The 21,885-nt window shown below is 36.2% G+C and overlaps 1 protein-coding gene across 2 annotated transcripts in view; it reads right to left on the reverse strand.

Annotated features, from left to right (window-relative positions):
- The window catches only part of Cse1 (chromosome segregation 1), a 441,978-nt gene that overhangs the window by 12,474 nt on the left and 407,619 nt on the right, over nucleotides 1-21,885 (reverse strand). For both annotated transcript variants that reach the window (XM_090381796.1, XM_090381797.1), the window contains exon 25: nucleotides 5,420-5,654. In XM_090381796.1, the coding sequence (XP_090237922.1) occupies nucleotides 5,420-5,654 (235 nt within the window). The remainder of the gene's footprint in view (nucleotides 1-5,419; nucleotides 5,655-21,885) is intronic.

A 21,885-nucleotide genomic window follows, 5' to 3' on the forward strand; every position in this document is an offset into this window, starting at 1 on the left:
CTTTCTGCGACCAGTCTAATCTTCTGATGTTGTTATTTGGTTTTTAGGAGAATTAGCAACTAAGACCATATTGCTCCGGGGATATGTGGTGGTCATTCCGACCTTTTCGCATCCTCCATATTTGGTGGCTCATGGGCTCGAACCTCAGTCTAATCAAGAAGCGTGTGCTACGCACTGCTGCTCCTGCCCACCTGGCTACGGAGGCGCCCTAATCTTCTGAAAGCTTCCTCAAGGGCAGCAGTAAACAACTTTGCAGATATTGTGTCTCCTTGTCGAACTCCTTTCTCAATTTTAAATTTATTACTGTCTTTGTGTAGTCTAATAAAGGAGGTAGCACTCTCATATATTTTTTTCAAAATCATAATATATGGGGTAGCTATGCCTTGTGTTTCCAGTGCCCGAAACATTGCCTTATGCTGTATGGAGTCAAATGCCTTTTCATAATCCACAAATTCCAGGCATAATGGTGTTTTATATTCATTTGCCTTCTCCATTAGCTCTGGCATTACGTGAAGGTGATCCATAGTTGAGAATCCTGTCCCAAAGCCAGCTTGCTCTTTCAGTTGATTCTCATAAAGTATTCTTTCTAATCTGTTAGTAATGACCCTTGTGAACAACTTGTAGATGTGGGATAACAAGCTAATTGGTCTATAATTTCCAATTTCTGATTTATCTCCTTTCTCATGCAGCAAAACTATGATTGCATTATTCCACTCCTTAGGCACCACACCTTTTCTAATGCATTTGTGAAGAGTCTTGCCAGTTTTTGTATCATGTCTCTTCCTCCCAATTTTAACAACTTGTCAGTAACTTCATCTTCCCCCGGAGCTTTCTTATTCTTCATTTTCTTCAATGCATATTCTTCCTCATCAGGAAGGATATCAGATATGTTGTACGTGTTACTAATTTGCGATCCATTGAGAATTTATTCAATTTTGGCTTTTGTATGTCCAAATCAGATACTTGTTACTCATACTGTATCAGGTATGAGTTTTTATTTCAAATTATTTGGAAATACAGATATATGAGGCAACACATATCTGAGATTTCTAGGTCATTAACCCTTTCACAAATATGCACATATTTATGTGTACACTTGCAAAAGGGTTATTGTAATTACAATAATAAAATAACATTCCTTTTGAAAAAATTTAATCTCATTTAGGAATTAAATTTAAACAAAGTTTTTAAATTCATCTGTAAATAAAAAAATCTGTTTAAAAAACTTCATTTGAGATTTTTTTCCAAGAATTTCACTTGAAAAAATTTAATCTCATTTAGGAATTAAATTTAAACAAAGTTTTTAAATTCATCTGTAAATAAAAATATCTGTTTAAAAAACTTCATTTGAGATTTTTTTCCAAGAATTTCACTCAAATGTTGTTTTTTGTTACAACTTTGCCCAAATAAAATATTCTTGGAGTTAACTTTCCAATTTTAACTTGACAATGACGGTGGGTTACCTAACTGTTGACTCTTGAAAATAATCCCACATTATCTGTTAATTAGTGATTAAAAACTGGAAATTTTTTCTACCTTCCTAAACACACACAAACTTTTATTTTACCACAGTCATTTTCAGTTTTTAAAAGTTTTTACAGAATAACTAAGTGGAAGAACCTGTCACATTACCCACCACCATAACTGCTAGTGAGGTATGCAACCTGACCATTGAAGGCCACAAAGTTTTGAATTGTGTTTGTTTATAGCAGTGGTTTTCAACTGGGGTGCCGCAACAACTTTCCAGGGGTGCCACGTAATTTGGGTTTAAACTATAAAAATTAACAAGAGAGAAATACTACAAACGACTGAGGGAAAAAAACGAGAGTATGCCTCTCCTAAAATCAAAAAGATCTGCGAATCACACCAGGCACAAATATCTCATTGAAAAGTTAAGTAAATCAAGGGTTTAAATACCTTCCAATGTACAGTATCTTTTTAATTTTGTGGTGATCTATAATTGGTGTTTATTTAGTACCTTTATATAAAGAATAAAATTATTATATACGCATATGCATATAATTTGTATTATGAATTGTAATTTTGTTTATAATTATATTATTATAATAACTATCATATATATATATATATATCCAATATGTTAAATTAAATAAAACAAAACATAAGCCAGTAGTATGGCAAAAACTGTAGAGCGAAGATTAACATAAAAATAACCCAAATAAACAATCGAACGAAAAGAAAGAATAGATATAAATAGTAGCCCGTAAACCCTTGTATAATTTTGAACTTTTAATCCAATTAAAACTATACAAAATTTAGACTAATGCCAATTATTTATTAATTTAGCGGTACCCCCCCCCCCCCAGAGGTACCAGTTCTGAAAGACGTGAAATATCACCAAAAGAGGGGCATGATGGTCAGTCTATTTTATTTTAATTTATTTTGATTTTGTTAACGTTTGGTAGTTCCTTTAACCCTCTTTTGGTGATATTTCACGTCTTTTGGAACTGGTACCTCTGGGAGGTACCGCTAAATTAATAAATAATTGGCATTAGTCTAAATTTTGTATAGTTTTAATTGGATTAAAAGTTCAAAATTATACAAGGGTTTACGGGCTACTATTTATATCTATTCTTTCTTTTCGTTCGATTGTTTATTTGGGTTATTTTTATGTTAATCTTCGCTCTACAGTTTTTGCCATACTACTGGCTTATGTTTTGTTTTATTTAATTTAACATATTGGATGTATTTCAGCTTCATATGGAGGAATTGCATGTCGCTGCCTCTAATGAATGCTTAACTATTTATTTACTTATTTTATTTAATATAATTCAATGATAGTAGTATATATATATATATATATATAGAGAGAGAGAGAGAGAGAGAAAGAGAGAGAGAGAAAGAGAGAGAGAGAGAATCATATTTAACAGGCAGAAAATTGAGTAGAGGTGCCACAAAATAAATTACTTAAGGGTGCCATTATTAAAAAAAGGTCAAAAACCACTGGTTTATTGTTCATGTTACTTGTTTTTACTCTTCTACTATTTCAATAAACATCTAGTTTTATCTGGGTTGTTTCTGAAAGTATTATTGTTTTCAAATAATAAAGACAGGACACAACACCTAATATTCTTTGGAGATGGCATAATGCAAGATAAAAAAAAAAAAAAAAAAGAGGTAACTGTAGCCACTATCAATCCACTGCAGGATGGAAGCCTCCTCAATGATTCGTGTTGAGAGCAATGGACCATTATCTGCCATGCTGGTCCAGTGCAGGTTGGCAGATTGACCGTATTGGTCAGGGGCATGAACCCTGGTCTACTCAAAGACCGTGTGTTACTGCACTCCTGCCCCTGACCACTCAGCTATGGAGGCAGCTAATACTAGTTTCATATTTCACATGCTGTGAAGCACAAACAATTTGAAATAAATTTTTAAAATTTGAAAATAGAAATGTACCTAATATATATATATATATAGAATATCATTAGAAAAAGTAAATCAATCCAATAATAAGAATACCATCAAGGACTTAAGAAAACGCAAAAAAAAAAAAAAAAAAAAAATTATTATTATCGCTTTTTACCGACAATCTAGATGACTTCAACTGGGGCCAACCACCCAGAATGAAGGCAAAAAACGACAAGAAGTTCTCTGTTTCTGTGATGATCAATATATGCTAAGTAATTTAAATCTAAACCAAATATAAACCAGTATAGACCGAACATAAATCGAATATAAATAAATCGAATGAAGATAATTAATTAAGAAAAATTTTGAAATATTAGAATCAAAGGTAAGAAATATAAGTAAAATATAAATGTAAGCATATATTAATCATCGTTGACCCGACAGAGAACGTAATTTAAGGATTAAAACAAGATTAAATATATAATACATACTACATTTGACCGTATCTAGGACATAATGTAATAGTCGTCAAAATAATATGTGGTGCCCCCTATGTGATGGATACGGTAAAAATAAATAATTAAATTAAATTAACGCAAAGAGAAACATGCAGATAGTAAGAAGAAAAACTAAAGGAGTAGGAAAAATAGAACCTGAACTCCACAAAGGCGAAAAATAGTGGTATAGATAAGAAATAGTTTCTCCTACGTCCTCGGATTGCCCTAATAATTTCGGAGAAATAAAAATAAAGAGTGTCCTACACTCTTTATTTTTAATCTACAATAAACTGTCTACAATTAACTACAATTAACTAACAATATACAGTCGATTCTGGTTAACTGGGACACATCGGGACTAGTGCATTTTGGCCCAATTAAGTGGCCGCCCCAATTATCCGAAGTTTCACGTAAAAAAAATTAAAAATTCAATGGACCCCCCGCTTTACAATTGGTTCACTATACAATCAAATCACGTTATGATGGAGTCACCTAAGTAAAGTACTGTTCACTATACGATGTGTAGTAAGCATTGGTCATTGTGATCATATTTTTGAATTGCATTTTAGTTCTATTAAACAGCGATTCTAATTAGCGAAAATAGGAGGAATATTATCCATAGGCTATAAAAGTAAAGATATATTAAGCACAAATTGACCCTTTATTACCTTACCAATTAAAAAATTAAATGATACGTGAAAATCGGAATAATTAATAAGTACTGTAATATGTACACACTAACTAGTTGACATTCCTGTTCACTGACATTTGTGGGTAGGGGTTAAAATTCAAAACAGTAAAAAGATAAGCAATCAATAACAAAGAACACGGCACACGCAAATTGCAAGTAACACAATACGTGCAAGTGAGAATGGAGTAACAAGTTACGAATCTTTAAAAATAGGAATGAAGAGAGGATTATAAAAATTAATTTTTTTATATGATTGAAGATTTCATGGAAGTGTAAACACATTTTACCATAATAACCCACAGAATTCCAGCTGTCCGTATTATTGCAAATTCAATAAGATTGAGTTTACGATCTGTTTATGATAGATTGCACTAACAGAAAAGCCCAATAAACAGGTGACTGCTAATTGTTTTTATTTTTTTATGGTTGTGACCTCCAAAAATCCGACCGAACCACGTGGTACGGTCGGAGACAATCGTAGGGTGATCTCCAGTGCTGTGGTCTCCTGCCCCGATTTAACGGCATGTTGTCCCAATTAAGCGAAGTAAACCCTGGCTATTTTCTCGACTGAGTTCTGTTTTTTTTTAAGATTTGCCCCAAAATCTTAAAAAACAGAACTAGAAAAAAATTAAAGACAATTCACACATTAAAGGAACATCATTCAAAGTAACCTTCAAAATGTAAATCAATGTATATATTGAAAGGATTAAGTTATGTGCAGCACACAAAATATTTCATTGTTTAGTAATGAAAAATTATGTATTGCCTTTTACATAAAAACTAAAGCTACTATGATGACATTATAAAAACTCCAATGTTTATGCCAATAAAAGTTTACAAAATTATTTATATTACATACCTTTCCTGGATGATTAATTGAAAGCTTATGTAAACAGTGAGCTAAATTTAATCGTGCATCAGGTATTGTTCCTTTAAAAGGATCATGTGGTTTTCTATCAACAACAAATACAAGCTGTGAATATGCTGTCTGATATCCTGGAGTATCTTCAATTTCAATGAAATGTTCTTCATCAGGTATGGTGTCATCTTCTGGAAGCTCAAACAATCCTATTAGTGCCTGAAGTAGTGGTGCCCTGGGGAATAAAACAAAAGTGAACAAGTTAGTTTTCTTTGTTTTTCACTTAACTTGATAGTGCTTGAACTGTGCTTCTTATGCAACACAAAAATTTCTAGTTCAAGGTTAATGACTGAAACCTGCTTTATTTTTCTAATGAGGTGCAGTGCACTTGGTATTTTTTTTGGTAGTTGCACTATACAGCTGGTGACACACACACACACACACACACTGCTGCCCTAGATATGTTTTCCACCTCGTTCCACACGAACTGTTCTCTATTCCTTATGGAGAACAGTTGCCAGTTGATGTGGAATGAGGTGGTCTGGCCCTCACCTTTGTTATTATTATTATTGGCCATATGGTGCAGGGAAGCCTGAGGCTTATACTGCAACCAGCCAAAAAAAAAAAAAAAAAAAAAAAAAAAATCTGAATTACCCTGAGAGAGAGAGAACAAGAGTCAAAAGTAGAAGGGAATCACCAAGAAAGAGAAGAATGATGATATCCAGCTCAGGACTCTGGGTGTGCCAACCACATACTCACCAGATGTTAGTCCCTGGTACTCCAGTTCATTCCAAGGATGTTCCAAAGTGTTTAAATTGGACTCTGCACTGGCCATTCCAACTTTTGTTTAGTGGTTGGAATTGTTTAAATCCAACATTAAAAGAATGTTAAACAATGCTCACCTTAACATTCTATAACAAAAAACTGCCATGATATGTCAATCTTTTGGTACAGAATGTTAAGGTGAGCATTGGTGTTCATATAACGACGAAAGTTTCTAGGCCATACCATGAGAAATAGCTCCACACCATAATCCCACCCCCTCTGAACCTTGTTGTTGGCACAATGCATTCCTGTGGATATATTCTCCAGGCATCTTCCACTCATCTAATCAGAATAGGGCGTAGTGAGATTTCATCACTCCAGTGAACCAATTTCTTTTGCTCTGTGGGCCAGTTACAGCATTCATTATATCAAGCAAGGCAAGCCTGCTTAGAGAAGTTGGTACTGTTCTCCAATACTCTGCACAGGTATTGTTCAGCATGTTCATAAACACCAACCCCTGTCTGTTGGTCTTTATGAACACGCTGGTCTTGGTTTGATGTTTTGCTGTTGTCTGACAAGATTGTTGTAATACCTTCTGAATATGATGTATTCATGTGGAGTGAGCTTCTGTGGTCCTCTTGTGCATTGCTAGACAGTATTGGTACTGTCACATTTCAATTTCCTGCTACCATCACCAGTGGTTGATATTAGGGGGGGGGGTTAGGTTGTCAGCAACATCAATCAACAAGCTAGCAATATGATATATGACAATAACACCTCTTTGAAAATTAGTCTGCCTGGGTCTACAGGCCTTTATGAGAACAATTAACATGTATGACTTATGTCTTCCACATATATACCATATTGAGTTGATAGTTAGTATTAGGGCAAATGACATAAGAAAGCAGCATTATAAAGCATCAGCCAAAAAAAAAAAAAAAAAAAACCCACCCCCTTGGATTTCATCTGTCCATTTACTCCAAGTGTTTGTCTAGTTCTGCCTTGAACTTAAGTTGTTGGCTTCCACTATAACAGTTGGAAGTTTGTTCCAACTTTCAACAACCTGATGGCTAAAGGCAAATTTCCACACATCTATTCTACAATTGTATTTCCCCAATTTGAATTTATGTCTCTTGAGATGAGTAATCTGAGCAAGAGGAAGAATCCTATCAGCATTTAGCTTGCTCAAACCATTCAAGGCCTTTTACACCTCAATTAGATCACCTCGCAGGTGCCTAGTCTCCAGGCACTGCAATTTGCAGAATTTAACCCTTTCTTGGTAACAGCAACCCTTTGTTCCACTCACCAATCTCGTTGCCCTTCTCTGTGCGCCTCTGTAGCCAGGTGGGCAGGAGCAGCAGTGCATAGCACACGCTCCTTGATTAGACCGGGGTTTGAACCCATGACCACCACATATCCCTGGAGTAATGTTGTTGTTTGGTTTTTAGGAGCATTAGCAACTAGGGCCATATTGCTCTGAGGATATGCGGTGGTCATTCCCTGACCTTTCCGCATCCTCCGTATTCGGTAGTCATGGGCTCGAACCCAGGTCTAATCAAGAAACGTGTGCTACGCACTGCCGCTCCTTCCAACCTGACTACGGAGGCGCCCCCGGAGTAATATGGCCTTAGTTGCTAATGCTCCAAAAAATCAAAAAAAAAAAATAAATAAATAAAAAAATAACAAGCCCTTCTCTGTACTCATTCCAACAGCTCTACATCTTTCAAAGTGTACTCAAAGTGTGGCCTGACCTTATACAAGGTCAGGCCACACTTTATTGCCTTATACAAGGGGACAATCACCTCCTTTTCCCTGCTAGCAAAATTCCTGTATATCATTGACAAGACACCATGAGCTACTCTTGCAGCCTGTCTGCACTGCTCAGAAAACTTCATATCTGACTGCACAATTACTCCTTGGTCCTTTTCATTCTCCACTACCTTGAGTGTAGTACCACTAAGTTGGTACATTACTCTGATGTTACTGCTATACATATGCAGTACTTTATATTTGTCACTGTTAAACTTCTATTGCCACCTCTCAGCCCATCTGCTTAACTTTTCCAGATCCTGTTGTAGTAGTGTACTATCATTAACAACCCTGCCAACCTTCATATCATCTGGAAACTTAGACATTAACCCTGATAAACCTTCATCAATATCATTGATAAATTTAGAAAACAACAATGGGCTCAACCTCAAACCCTGGGGGATTCCACTAATAAAATTAGTACACGAAGAAGTGTACATTGATCCGACATTCTCTGTCTTCTCCCACTCAATTGTAGCAACTTGCCCTTAATGCCATTCTGCTCCAGTTTGTGCAGTAGTCTTCATGTGCAACAGTATCAAAAGCTTTCCTAAAATCCAAGTATATGATATGAAAATTATTTTTTGCATTCAGTTCCTTTGTAACCACATCATAGTATCCAATCAAATTTGTTAGACAAGACTTCCCCTTAACAAACCTATGCCTTGTCTGAACTATAACTACAGTCTTGTCTAGATGATCCTGCACTGTTTCTTTAACCAGTGACTATTATTTTCCCCGGAACAGAAGTTAAACTAACAGGTCTGTATTTACTCATGTCACTCTTTTTGAATTGGGGACACATTTACACATCTCTAGTTCACGGGGACCTCGCCTGAGCCCAAGGAAGCTTTCATAACTAAGGATTTGCTTACTTCCTTTGCTTCTTAGTTATTACAAAATCATTTAGCTCCCTGCCAGAGTTTGACAAGTCTTTGGTCTCCACTTCCCAACAGACTTCCTCATGCATGAATGTAGATACAAAATACTCATTCAGTTTGTCAGCTACCTCAACAAGTTCATCAACAATCAAAACGTCATGTCAAGTGGACCAATCTGATTCATTCCCTTCCTTCCAGAGTTTACATAAGTAAAGAAATCTTTACTGTTTTTCCTTGCATCCTTTGCCAAAGATTTCTCGTAATTCGTTTTTGCTTGCCTAACCTCCTTTGTGATTTGATTACAGACTAGCTTATATCAGCTATAGGCTTCTGTGTTGCCTGATAATTTATATTCACCCCATGCATTTTTCTTCTCTGGGGCAAGCCTCATTAATTCATCTGACATCCATTTAGGCTTAAACCTTGAACAGTATTTCTTAGTTGGTATGAAAAGCCCAGTAGCATCCAAGATTAATTCCTTGAATGCTTCCCATTTAGAATTTGCTGTTGGTAACATCATCAGTTGGTCCCACTGTATGGAATTTAAAAACTGTCTTAGACCACCACAGTCACCTTTACGAAAGCAAAAACCCTTCCCTTTACCCTTGATGGTAGTTACACCTTTAAGTAAATTCCACATCAGTACACTGTGATCACTGAGGCCTAGTATTTCCTTTATCTGCAGATTCTTAATGCATAAAAAATCACTGCTGATAATCAGGTCAAGACTATTATTCCCTTTGGTTGCCTCTCAAACATGCTGCTGTATTAAGTAATCATTCAATAAATCTACAAAAGTCTTGCTAGTGTGTGAGTGACCAACCCACAAGTCCCAGTTTATATCTGGGAAGTTAAAATCCCCCATTATAAAACAGTCTGATTTACTTGTCCACCCCCTCCAAATACTTTGTCTAGTTCTTCCTTGAATTTATTCAAAATACCTACTTCCACAACAGATGAAAGATTTTTCAAGCAATCAACTGCTGAAAGCAAATTTATGCACATTTATCCTGCAACCATTCTTTCTCAATTCGAATTTATGCCCCCTTCCCCCAATACGCGTAGTCTGAGCAAAAGAAAGAATGGCATCAGCAGTGAGCTTGTGCAAACCATTTAACACCTCACCTCACAGGTACATAGTCTCTGAGCAGGGTTTCTCAAATAGCATTCCACAAGGGATCGTGATTGGGGGGGAAAAAAATAATAATTTTTTGAACTTCGCACACCGCACGATGCTACTGCTCACAGTGATAAACAGTGACCGAGCAGTCCCCACATGGACGGTGCACGGTAGGACTGTGTTCATTTGGTTGAGTCTATTCTCAGTTTTTGACCAGAGATAAGGGAGGCTGTTGATAATTGGTGGGCGCTGTATTGCACGGAAGGGTGGATGGTAGGCTGATGATGTCAGCCTCTCCCTCCCAAATTACCTCATCCAACTGCTGTTGTTGTAAACATTCAAAATGTGGATTGTGTAGGTTAGAAGTGAATTGCACTGTGAAATTTTTGTATTTTTTTGCGATTTTCGCATTTAGTTATTTGGCGGTTCAATGTGGCGATTTTTGAAGATGAGGTGCAAGATGGAAGAGGAGGATTCTAGGTGTAGGCCAAATTCTGATAAGGTTAGTGATGAAGAATTACAATCTTCTGAGTCATTTCACGGCATTAGTGCAACAAGGGACACAAAAAAAAAAAGTCCTTTGCAATGAAAGCTACTTATCAATGGGTTTCAAAGTTGTCCTATTCCACTGTGCGTCGTCTGTGGTAAACAACTTACAAATGCAGCAATGGCTACAGCAAAACTGAAAAGACATAACTAAAAATCACAGCTATTTGACAAGTAAAGGTGCTGATTATTTTAAATGGTTATTGGAATCTCAAAACAAACAGAGTAAAGCTTTTGTTAAAAAAGTCACATTCAGTGAAATGGCTCAGGAAGCAAGTTATTTAGTAGCAGAACTTATTGCCTAGAAAAGGAAAAGTCACACAGTTGGTGAGAACCTAATAAAGCCAGCATGTAAAATTATAGTGAGTAAAATGCTAGGACAAGATGCAGTATGATAAGTTGAGGTGTTGATGATGTCACATAATGTTGAAGAGGTTTTGTTTGTTTGTTTGTTTGTTATTTGGTTTTTAGGAGCATTAGCAGCTAAGGCCATATTGCTCCGGGAGGATATGCAGTGGTCATTCCGACCTTTCCGCATCCTCCGTATTTGGTGGGCACGGGCTTGAAGGTTTTGTGTAATAAACTTAAAAACAAAATATTTTCTCTATCCAGGTTGATGAGTCAACAGATTTCACCAATAAATGTCATGTTGTAGCATTTGTAAGATTTGTAAATGATGGTGAAATTCAAGTAAACTTTTTCTGCTGCAATGAGTTGCCCGAAACAAGCAAAGGCCAAGATATATTTAATGTTTTGTCTTCATATCTGGAAATAAAATGTCTGTATTGGAGGAACTGTGTTGCCATCTGTACTGATGGTTGGATCCATGAGAGGTCTTGCCTCTCTTGTAAAAAAAGAAAATCCTAACATTGTCACAACACACTGCTTTCTTCACAGAGAGGTGCTGGTATCAAAAAACTCTTGGAGATTAAATGAAAAATAGTTCTGGATGATGCTATAAAAATGGTTAACTTCATTAAACACAGACCAGTTCACTCGAGAATGGTTAAAAAACTGTGTGTAAACCTGGAGACCTGAAAATTATTTCAAGGGTTCCTCCAGGGTAAAAAGATTGAGAAAGGCTGCTCTAGGGAAACTGCAATTTGCAGAACTGAAGCCTTTCTTGGTAAGAAAAGAAAGCTTCAGTTCCCTTCAGCAATCTTGTTTCCTTTCTCTGCACCAGCATATCTACATCCTTCTTAAAATGAGGATTCCAGACCAGTATGCAGTACCCAAGCTGCAAGGTCTAATCATTGCCTTATACAATGTGAAAATTACCCCCACTAGCAAAACTCCTGTATATCATTGACAAAACACCATGAACTGTCCTGACAGCCTGTCTGCACTACTCACAGAAATTCACATCTAGTTTCACAATTACCCCTAGATCTTCTTTATTCGTAACTACCCTGAGTGTACTACCAAACAATTGGTATGTTAATCTTGGATCGCTACTACCCATATGCAGTACCATGCATTTGTCAACGTTAAACTTTCACTGCCATTTCTCAGCCCATCTGTCTAATTTTTCTAGATTTGTTGGAATAGCTTATCTTGATTGCTGTCATTAACCACCATGTTAACCTTTGCATCATTTGCAAATGTAAACATTACACTTAGCCTGATATACCTTCATTAATAAATATAGAAAACAACGATGGGCCTAGTATCATTAGTCTACAAAGAACAGTGTCTATTAATAATCAATAAATCATTATTCTCCCACTGAATTATTCCTTTATCCACAGCAGTAACTTGCCCTTAATGCTCCAAACTGTATAGCAATCTTTTATGTGCAACTGTATCAAAAGCTGTCCTGAAATCCAAGCATTAGATATCAAAATTATTATTTTTTATTTATTTTTTTGCATTCAGTCTTTTTCACTGCATCATAATATCCAATTATTATTGGATATTAACTTGTCTGACCATAATAATGGTCAGACAAGTTAATATCTGACCACAAGTTAATATCTGAAAACTTGTCTGACCATTATTATGGTCAGACAAGTTTTCCCCCTCAACAAATCCATGATGTGATTGCTGTATAACTGCATTTCTGTTTAGATAGTCCTTTCATTACTTCCTTTAATCTGTTTTTTTTTTTTTTTTTTTCTGTTAGTTGTTGGCGCATCAGCTTCTGTGGCCATAATGCACCTCCCAAAGTTTTTGCATTTTACTGTGATCCAAGCCCGAGGCGGGATTCAAACCTGCGACCTTTGGGTTGCGGGTTCGAAACCCATACACTTTTAAATCTCTGGCCTTAACAGTGATCTGTTACACCCACAAAGAAAACCACGCGGAGATGGGGGAAACCCCTGGTGCCGTTTGACACGAACACACTTTACACTTTTACCTTTGGGTTGCCAGGCATGCACTTTACCCACCTGGCTAGCCCGGTCGGCCCTTTAATCAGTGATTCCATTATTTTCCCTGGAATAGTAATTAAGCTAACTGGCCTGTACTACAAACTGACCAGAGTCATCACTCCTCTTCCTGATCCCATAAGATGAACATGAGACAAGTGAGACTGAACCAAGACCGTGACCTACCTGAAGTGACACTGAACTGAACATCCAAAAACCATGACTGTGACCGCAGCTACGTTGTTGCCTCGCCTTTTGGCGATCTGGGTTGGACACCTAGTCTGGCCCACTTTCTCTCCATATCCTGGTGGTGGGAGGGGCCGGGACCGTCCCCTCCCCCATCTCCCCCCGTTTACTTCTCCTGGTGCGGCATGGGCATGCCACACTGATATCTGGGGTCGTCTACCCTATTGGCCTCATACTTCTGTCTTTCCCCTCCAGTCTTCAGTCTTTCCCCCCACTCTCTCTCTCTATACATCACAGTGTATGCCCCACACGACAAAAACTTAAACTTCCAAATTATAACAGCCAAATCGTGCATCAATTCCGAAACTTAACCTCATTAGCGAACCACCCCTTAAAATTGCGTTATTATTATTATTTTTATTTATTATTACTATTTTTTTTTTTTTTTTTTTTTTAGGCCCTAGCCACTGAAATCTCAGGAAATTAGGTGGCAGGGCCTGCCAGAGTAAATAATTATGCTGGGTGTACCTGGTCTGCCTCCACGGGGCTGAGTGTGGGCAACGTTGGGCCCCAGCAGGGGTCTAGCGGCTAAATGGCCAGAGGAACAACAATACACAACACAATACTTCCAAATCCCATACACTTTTAAATCTCTGGCCTTAACAGTGATCTGTTACACCCACAAAGAAAACCACGCGGAGATGGGGGAAATCCCTGGTGCCGTTTGACACGAACACACTTTACACTTTAACCTTTGGGTTGCCAGGCATGCACTTTACTCACCTGGCTAGCCCGGTCGGCCCTTTAATCAGTGATTCCATTATTTTCCCTGGAATAGTAATTAAGCTAATTGGCCTGTAATTACTCATGTCACTGTTCAATGTCCCTTTGTAAATTAGGGATTTATTTGCACATCTCCAGTCCTCCCCTGAATCCAAAGATGCTCTCATAATGATGGTTAAGGGTTTTTTTACCTTCTTTGTTGCCTCCCCTAATATAATTGGATAGATCCCATCCACCTCAGGTGCCTTTTTTTTGTTTAGCTTCAACAGTTTCTCTTCCACTTGTTTATCACAAAATCATTTAGCTTCCTGTTAGAAAAACTTCTGGCTTTCCCTTCCCTAAAGAATTCCTCATGTGTGATTTCAGCAACCTGAGCAGGATCATCAAGAGTAAAACCATTGATATCAAGGGACCAATGTGATTCAATCCCTTCCTTCTACCGTTAACAGAAGTAAAGAAGTCTTTGCTGCTTTTCTTTACATTCTTTGCCAGAGACTTCTTGTAATATCTGCCTCAGTTTGCCTAACCTACTTTGCAAATTGATTGCACACTAGTTTATATCTACCATAGGTTTCTGTATCACATGTTAATTTATATGCATCCCTTACTTCTTTGCCACATGCCTTATTAGTTTATCTTACATCCACTTAGGTCTAAGCCTCGAACAGTATTTCTGGCTAAGGTTATACCAGGCAAACTCGTTTTTCACTACTGCAGTTTCTTCCTGCATTCTCGGTAAACAGATGGTGCATGTTATTGGTAGTGCCAGTAGAAGTCGATAACTATGTACTGATCAGTTTTTTCTCATTATTAAAAGCAAATTATTGGAGTTCGTGAGTGGGCTGAAATTTACTTACGGGTACACCCTCCAGACTGCCACAGTCTTAAAGTGTTTATCCCCCCCCCTTCCTGCTGTTTTAACCTGATAGGAAAACGACTTCCACTGCCACTATTGATAACATGCCCCGTCTGTAGAAGTCGTTTTCCTATTTTAAAACAGCGAGAAGGAGAGATAAACATTCTAAGACTGAGGCAGCCTGGAGGGTTGTTGTACCCGTAAGTAAACTTCAGCCACGAAGGCATTACACTCATGAATTCCAATAATCTGCTTTTAATAACGAGAAAAAACTAATCAATACATCATTATTGACTTCTACTGCCACTACCGATAACACGTACCATATATGTTTACCGAGAATGCAGGGGGAAACTGCAGAAATGGGAAGCGAGTTTGCCCGGTTTAAGTTTACTGAAGTTTCCTGTGGTTCTTGTATTGGCTTTCTTTACCTTCGCTGTATCTCTTAGCTGGTATGAAAAGTTTTGAAATGGAAAATCTGCAATTAGTTCCCTAAATGCAGCCTATTGAGAATTTTCTGTTGATATTATCATCAGTTGGTCCCACTGCACAGAATTTAAAAACTGTCTGAGACCACTGTAGTCTCCCTTACAAAAGCCCTTCCCTTTATCCTTGACTGTAGTTATGCCTTTACGTAAACACAGTACACTGTGATTACTGAAACACTCATTGGGTGGCAGTGAGTCTTTCAGATTCAGGAAGAATCACTGCTGGTAATTGAATCAAGAGTATTGCTTCCTCTTGTTGTTTCTCTAACATGTTGCTATTGAAAACAATCATCCAATTAATCCACAAAAGTCTTGGTAGTGTGTGTGATCAACCCACAAGTTCAGGTTACTATATGGAAAGTTAAATTACCTCATTATAACACATTCTGATTTACCGTCCACTATTTTTCTCAAAGTCATTAAGTCTATAACACACTCCTCTCATTTTTGTTTTCTCAGTGCTTGTCACACCAAACTGATTCAACATTGCACTGGCCAGCCATGTTGACTGGATGCACTGCCTTAGATTAAATATGCTACTTAACTAAGAGCATACCTTCACCCCCCCACCCCCCAATGCCTTCTTTTCTGTACACACTGTACTTGGATATACAGACTTCATTTTGTTTCTATGGGAACTTTAAACTACAGAAACCACTTATTTTCAAAATTTTAAAATTGCATTTAATATAATACTTAACAGACTAATACTAAGGTTCTGCTATGAATTATTTTGACTTACTACTCTTTGGACAAAAGGGTGGTCGAGTGGGAGAAGACAGAGTGGTAATCAATGGACACCGCTCTCTGTGGGCTAATTTTATTAGTGGAGCCCTCAAGGGTTCGGTGTTGGACCCATTGTTGTTTTGTATATTTACCAGTGATATTGATGAAGGTATACCAGGCTTAATGTTGAAGTTTTCAGACAGGTTGGCAGGGTTGTTAATGACAGTTATGGCAGTGTGCTACTGTAACAGGATCTAGAAAATTTGGGCAGATGAGTTGAGCAGTGGCAACTGAAGTTTAACATTGACAAATGCAAAGTACTGCATACGGGTAGAAATAACTCCCGATAACTACACTTACGGTGGTAGAAAATGAAAAAGATATGGGAGTAATTGTGCAGTCAGATATGAAGTTTTCTGAGCAATGCAAACAGGCTGTCGGATCAGGTCACGGGGTATTGTCGATGATATAAAGTTTTGGTTTGGTTTTGGGTTTTATTGGTGCATTAGCAACTAAGGCTATAATGCGCCAAAACCAGGTGTATATACATGAATTTTGCTAGTAGGGAAAAAGAGGTGATTATCCTTTGTATCAGGCAATGGTCTGGCCATGCCTTGAGTACTGCATACACAGAGAAGGGCAAGATTGGTGAGGGGAACGAAGGGGTCCTGTTATATAAATTGCAGCCGCTGGAGACTAGACACCTGTGAGGTGATCTGATTGAGGTGTATAAGGCCTTGAATGGGTTGAGAATGCTGAATTCTGATGGGATTCTTCTGCTTGCTCAGATTACGAACTTGAGGGGGCATAAATTCAAATTGAGGAAAGACAGTTGTAGAATAGATATGCAGAAATTTGCCTTTAGTCAGCGGGTGGTTAATTGTTGGAACAAACTTCCATCTGTCGTGGAAGTTGATAGCTTAAATAAATTCAAGGAGGAACTGGACAAATTTTCAGTGGGAGTGGTTGTGTGAAATTGTACTTTTTTTTTTGGCTGATGCTATATACGCTCATACGCTTGCTTTCTTGCATCACATGTCTCCATTACTATTACATTCTGGCCTTCTGCACTGCTTTTTGGTAATCAAATTTAGATTGAGTAAAATATAGTTAAAATCTTGGCTTGCTACAGATGCCCGTATTATGCCTTCTGATATCTAAATCTTCCATATGGTGCAGAAAATGACCAGATTGGATCCTGTTAAAGAGAACAAGGTATAGGAATACTCTAATTGAAAAAGATGGAAGAAGTTGTTCCTAACATAGTTTAAAGTTATCTTTAGGTTTTCTTAGTTTTTATTCTAGATCAGGCCTGGCCCACCAAAATTGTTCTGCGGGCCGCATGTAAAATAAAACAATCTTTTAAAAATAAATGCCATAAAAATTTATTTTATTCATTCATTTTTATTATATATCTACATTAATGAGATATATGCTTTTCTTTGTGATCATTAAATTTTTTAAAATCTACTTCAATGTTGGTAGTTGCACATGTTAACCGATTTTCCAGATTTTCATCTGTTGCTGAAGCTCGAGATTTACTTTTAATTAATTTCATTTTTGAAAAGAAAGTTTCACAAACATATGTGGATCCAAAAGTGTTCAATTATTTGTGAAAAAAATCTTAATTTGGGATACTTTTCTGCTGTCACATACATGTTGTAAAAGTTGATTTTTGATGTCGTGGCCTGAATGTGTTTTAATTCCTTGTTGTACTGTAAACCAATTACTTGTATCTGAAGAGTTTACAATTCGAAGAAGGGAAGGAGTGGTGGTGATTTGGGGAAGTACAGCTAGTCTAGTATTATATTTCTCGTTATTTATCCTGCCTGGTGCAGCTAGTCAACAATTTCCAACTGATGTACTCATAAAAATCATCTGGTGGGCCGCATGTGGCCCATGGGTTGGCCAGGTCCTTTCTAGATTAACTTTTGGTTTTTGATTATATGTTTAATTTTTACTTTTAAAGGTTTTCTCAGCTAGAGTTATGAGATAATGTTAATTGAATACTTGTATATTATCTGCACGTAAAATGCTGTTAACTGATCGGAGTGTATGCTAGGGCAGCAGTATTGTGTAATTATTAGACTAGCTGCAATGTGCATACGTACTTATGGATACAATGAATTTAGTTTGGCAACTGTTAAAATAAGGTTCGATATTCATGCTTAGACTGCGGGTATGGTTACTCTTTGTTTGTGCTTAAGTTTTTCTGAAATTCTGTAAATACTTATTTTACTTTCTATTCTAGGGTTCCTAAATTAGTCATTCTGAGATCTTGGCATTGGTGGACAGATGTATATATTTTTGGTTATCGTATATATTCTTAGTTAGAATTTATACACCACTAGTAATAGTTTTTTTTTTTTTTTTTGCTGGTACCCAGGATTGGGAAGTCTGGGATTTTTCTGGCATCCACAGGTATAGTACTACCTCCTGTGGATGCAAAATTTCGTGCGCACAGAGAGTGGAAAAGGCCTATATCTATGATAGTGCAGTATTCAGGACTGGGCAACCTGAGTACGGGGTAAATGCATCCACTGGTTTTGCACTACCTCCAGTGGATGCGATTAAAGACAGGAAACAGGTCCAGCACCATTGTGCCTGGGATGGGCACTGGGCAGTAGTTGATGGCTGCTCCCTGGTGGCAAAGAGACCTGACACACACGCGCACACGCATCAGGCCCTTTTTACAGTTTCTGTATCTTATCACAGTGACACTAGGTGGAAATGGACTTTAGTCTGAGAGCAACCATAGACAAGGTTGATTGATTGATTTTGGGTTTATTGGCGCAAAAGCATAGACAAGGTATATATACATACATGTACACACTGTACTCATCATAATTCTTCATCCTTTATATCTGAATGACACCGCATGTCCAATATCCTTATAATGTCCACATTTGTTTTCCTTATGGATATTTCCATATATTCTTTTTATTTTTATTAAAATTATGTAGCATTCTCTGAAAATCATTTTCATTTTCTGCCATTTGTACTGCATCATCTACATAATTTATTTTAATTCTTTTATTTACAATACTTCATTAATTAATTCGCTCATTATGGTAAGCTGAAGAGAATTGGACTCAGCGAATTTCCTTGTTATTCTTTTAGTTATTTCCGTTTCTTCTGTTTTTTCTTGATCTGTTTTAATAATGCATTTATTGTCGATGTATGTATATATTTCTGATTACTTCTGTTAATATTGTAGAAACTTTGTGCAGCATTAAGATCTCTATTACATCTTTTATTTTAATTTTATGTCTTTTGTTAAATCTACAAAACACATATAAACTGGTCTATTATACGCTAAAGATTTTTCTATTATCTCCTTTATCATAAATATTACATCTATTCATGATCTATTTTTCCTAAATCCTTGCTGCTCATCATTTAATTTTTCTGATATTACCTTTTTATACAGTGTCAAAGAAGTATTTAATAAATTTATGCCCCTATAATTTTCTGGAAATTGTAGATCTCCTTTTTTCATATATATTGGTATGTTCTTTTCTTTAAAAATCTGTTTCCATAATTTTGTTAATTCTGTTAGCTCTTCTCCTCCATATTTTAGTAAGTCATTATTTATTTTAGCTATACCTGAACTTTTCCTATTTTTTTAGTTTTCCTATTATATTTGATTTTCATTAATATTTGCTGTCTTTTGCTTGTATATAATTTTTTAAAATAATTTATAATTTAGCCATGTAACCAAATCTGTGTATATTGTTTTAATATATTAATTTAATTATTTTATTTGATTTTGTGTTATTTTTAAAATTTTTCTTTGTGCTCCAAAGAAATCGTTTTAATTCTTTTGAAAACCTTTCCCTATACCTTGTTTTATTTTTGTTATCTCCTCATTGATTCTATTTAGAATCTCCTTAGATTCTTGTTATATCTATGCATCTGTTTTATTTGATAAATGTTTCTGAAATGCTTCTGCTTCCTTGCCAAGTCTTTTACTTTTTTTTTTTTATATATTATTGTGTCCATTTTTTAAATCTCTCTTATATTTTGTTCTTCTAATGTTTCATGTACTGCTTTATTTATACAATTTTTTATCCTTTTCCATTTTGATTCTATTGACTAATTTTTATATGCTGCTTTTTTTAATTTTAAATACTCACTCAGTCTAGTATAAATTCCTAATTCAATTCAATAATTCAATTTTGAATTTTTTGCTTTTTCTTAAAGGATTTTATAAATCTGAATGTTTCCACTACTAATTTATGATCACTTCCAAAATCTACCAATGGTAGATTTTGGAAACTCATTTTGCTTTAAAATCCTTTATATTTTCTGGGTTTTATTCTATTAGTGATAATATAATCAATTACTGATTTACTACCTCTATTATTTGTCCACATTATTTTATGTCGTTATTTATTTAAAAAAAAAAAAGCATTTAATTTCTAAATTCACAGTTTGTAGAGAACAAATTTTTTTGGTTCACTGTGTGTTCATTAAACAATTGAAAAATTCCTGTTTTTATTTTGGAGGTCTATAGTGCTCTGAAAGAGCATGGTAAATTAAATAAAGCCAAAATTAGTGTGAGGAAGATAAAGATGTATGATCCCAGAGCTGGCCAGTGTAAAAGAGCTGAAAAAGGTGCGTGAGAGCATCACAGAAAAAGCATGGTATGGAGATAGAAATTTTCATGTATATGAATACAAAAAAAAAAAAAAAAAAAAGAAAATGAACCAGATTATGCCCTTGAATAATGGATGTGGAAAAGTCTTAGATAATGCTGCTGATGAATTGCACTTTACAGCAAAGCAAAGCTTTACAGCCTCTCCTTCATATTGAGGAGAGACTGTGCAAGTAGACTGAAGAGGATTAAATTAGCAATACTGAAATTACAGATAACTGTTTATTAGAAAAACTTCCAAGTCTAAAGGCTAATAAGGCCTTGGAGTTGATGGCATGTACTATCCCTTGAGTTGAAGTCAGTGAGAAAGAATGACTCATTATGAGGATCAGTTGGTCTGACTTCAGTGGTAGGGAAACTACGGGAGAATGTTTAACATAGCTGGTTAACTATTTTGACATTTACTCATGAGCTGAATGTAGGAAGTAATTCTGACATTGTTTATTTGGAATTTAGCAAAGCATCTGACTCAGTCCCTCAGGAGAGGCTACTGTATAAGCTGCAACATGTAATCATGGGTAGGATTGTGCGCTTGCACAGTGGCTGCGGGAAAAGAAGCAGAGGGTTGTGATTAATAGTTACTCTTCTGATTAATCTAATGATAAAAGTGGGTTCCCAAGGATTGGTTCTGCGACCACTGTTGCCTCTGATTTTCATAAATGATGTTGATTGTACTCTGACTGTGCTGTACCATCTTTTATTTTATGAAGAGTAGAATGGAAGTATGCACAGAAATTTATAAGAAAAAAATAAGTGTTTTGTGGTAGGATACCTGATGTAAACTTTATATGTAGGATGCCTGAAGGAAATTTTACATGTATACCTGAAGAGGTTTACATGTAAAATTTAAACCTTCCTTAAGGATATATTGTCTTGTGTCTGACAGGGGATCTGTTACCAAGATTGATTACTGCTTTTGGTGAGAAAGTAGGTTAATAAGAATAGGAGGAATAGGAATAGAAAAGAATAAGGTATTTAGTTAATTAGTCATACAGTACAAGGAAGCCATGGGCTTTTCCTGCACTGGCCAAAGAAAAAAAAATAAAGTAACTAAATAAAAATTAAACTAAACAGAATGTTTCTCTCCCTATGCAGGTAATTATCCAGCTAATTTTTGAACACTCCCAAGCTGTAAGCCTCAACCGCCTTTGGGGGTGACTTATTCCAGTAATTAAAACTCATTGGCTAAAAGAAAAATTACTTTAGCCCAGTCAATCTTTTTCTCTGTAATTTAAATTTATGGCCTCTAGTTCTGTAATAATTTATAATAGTGAAAATTTTGC

This window comes from Mastigoproctus giganteus, chromosome 9 (genome assembly GCF_048544385.1).
Source record: "Mastigoproctus giganteus isolate SK-2022 chromosome 9, ASM4854438v1, whole genome shotgun sequence".
Classification (NCBI taxonomy): Eukaryota; Metazoa; Arthropoda; class Arachnida; order Uropygi; family Thelyphonidae; genus Mastigoproctus; species Mastigoproctus giganteus.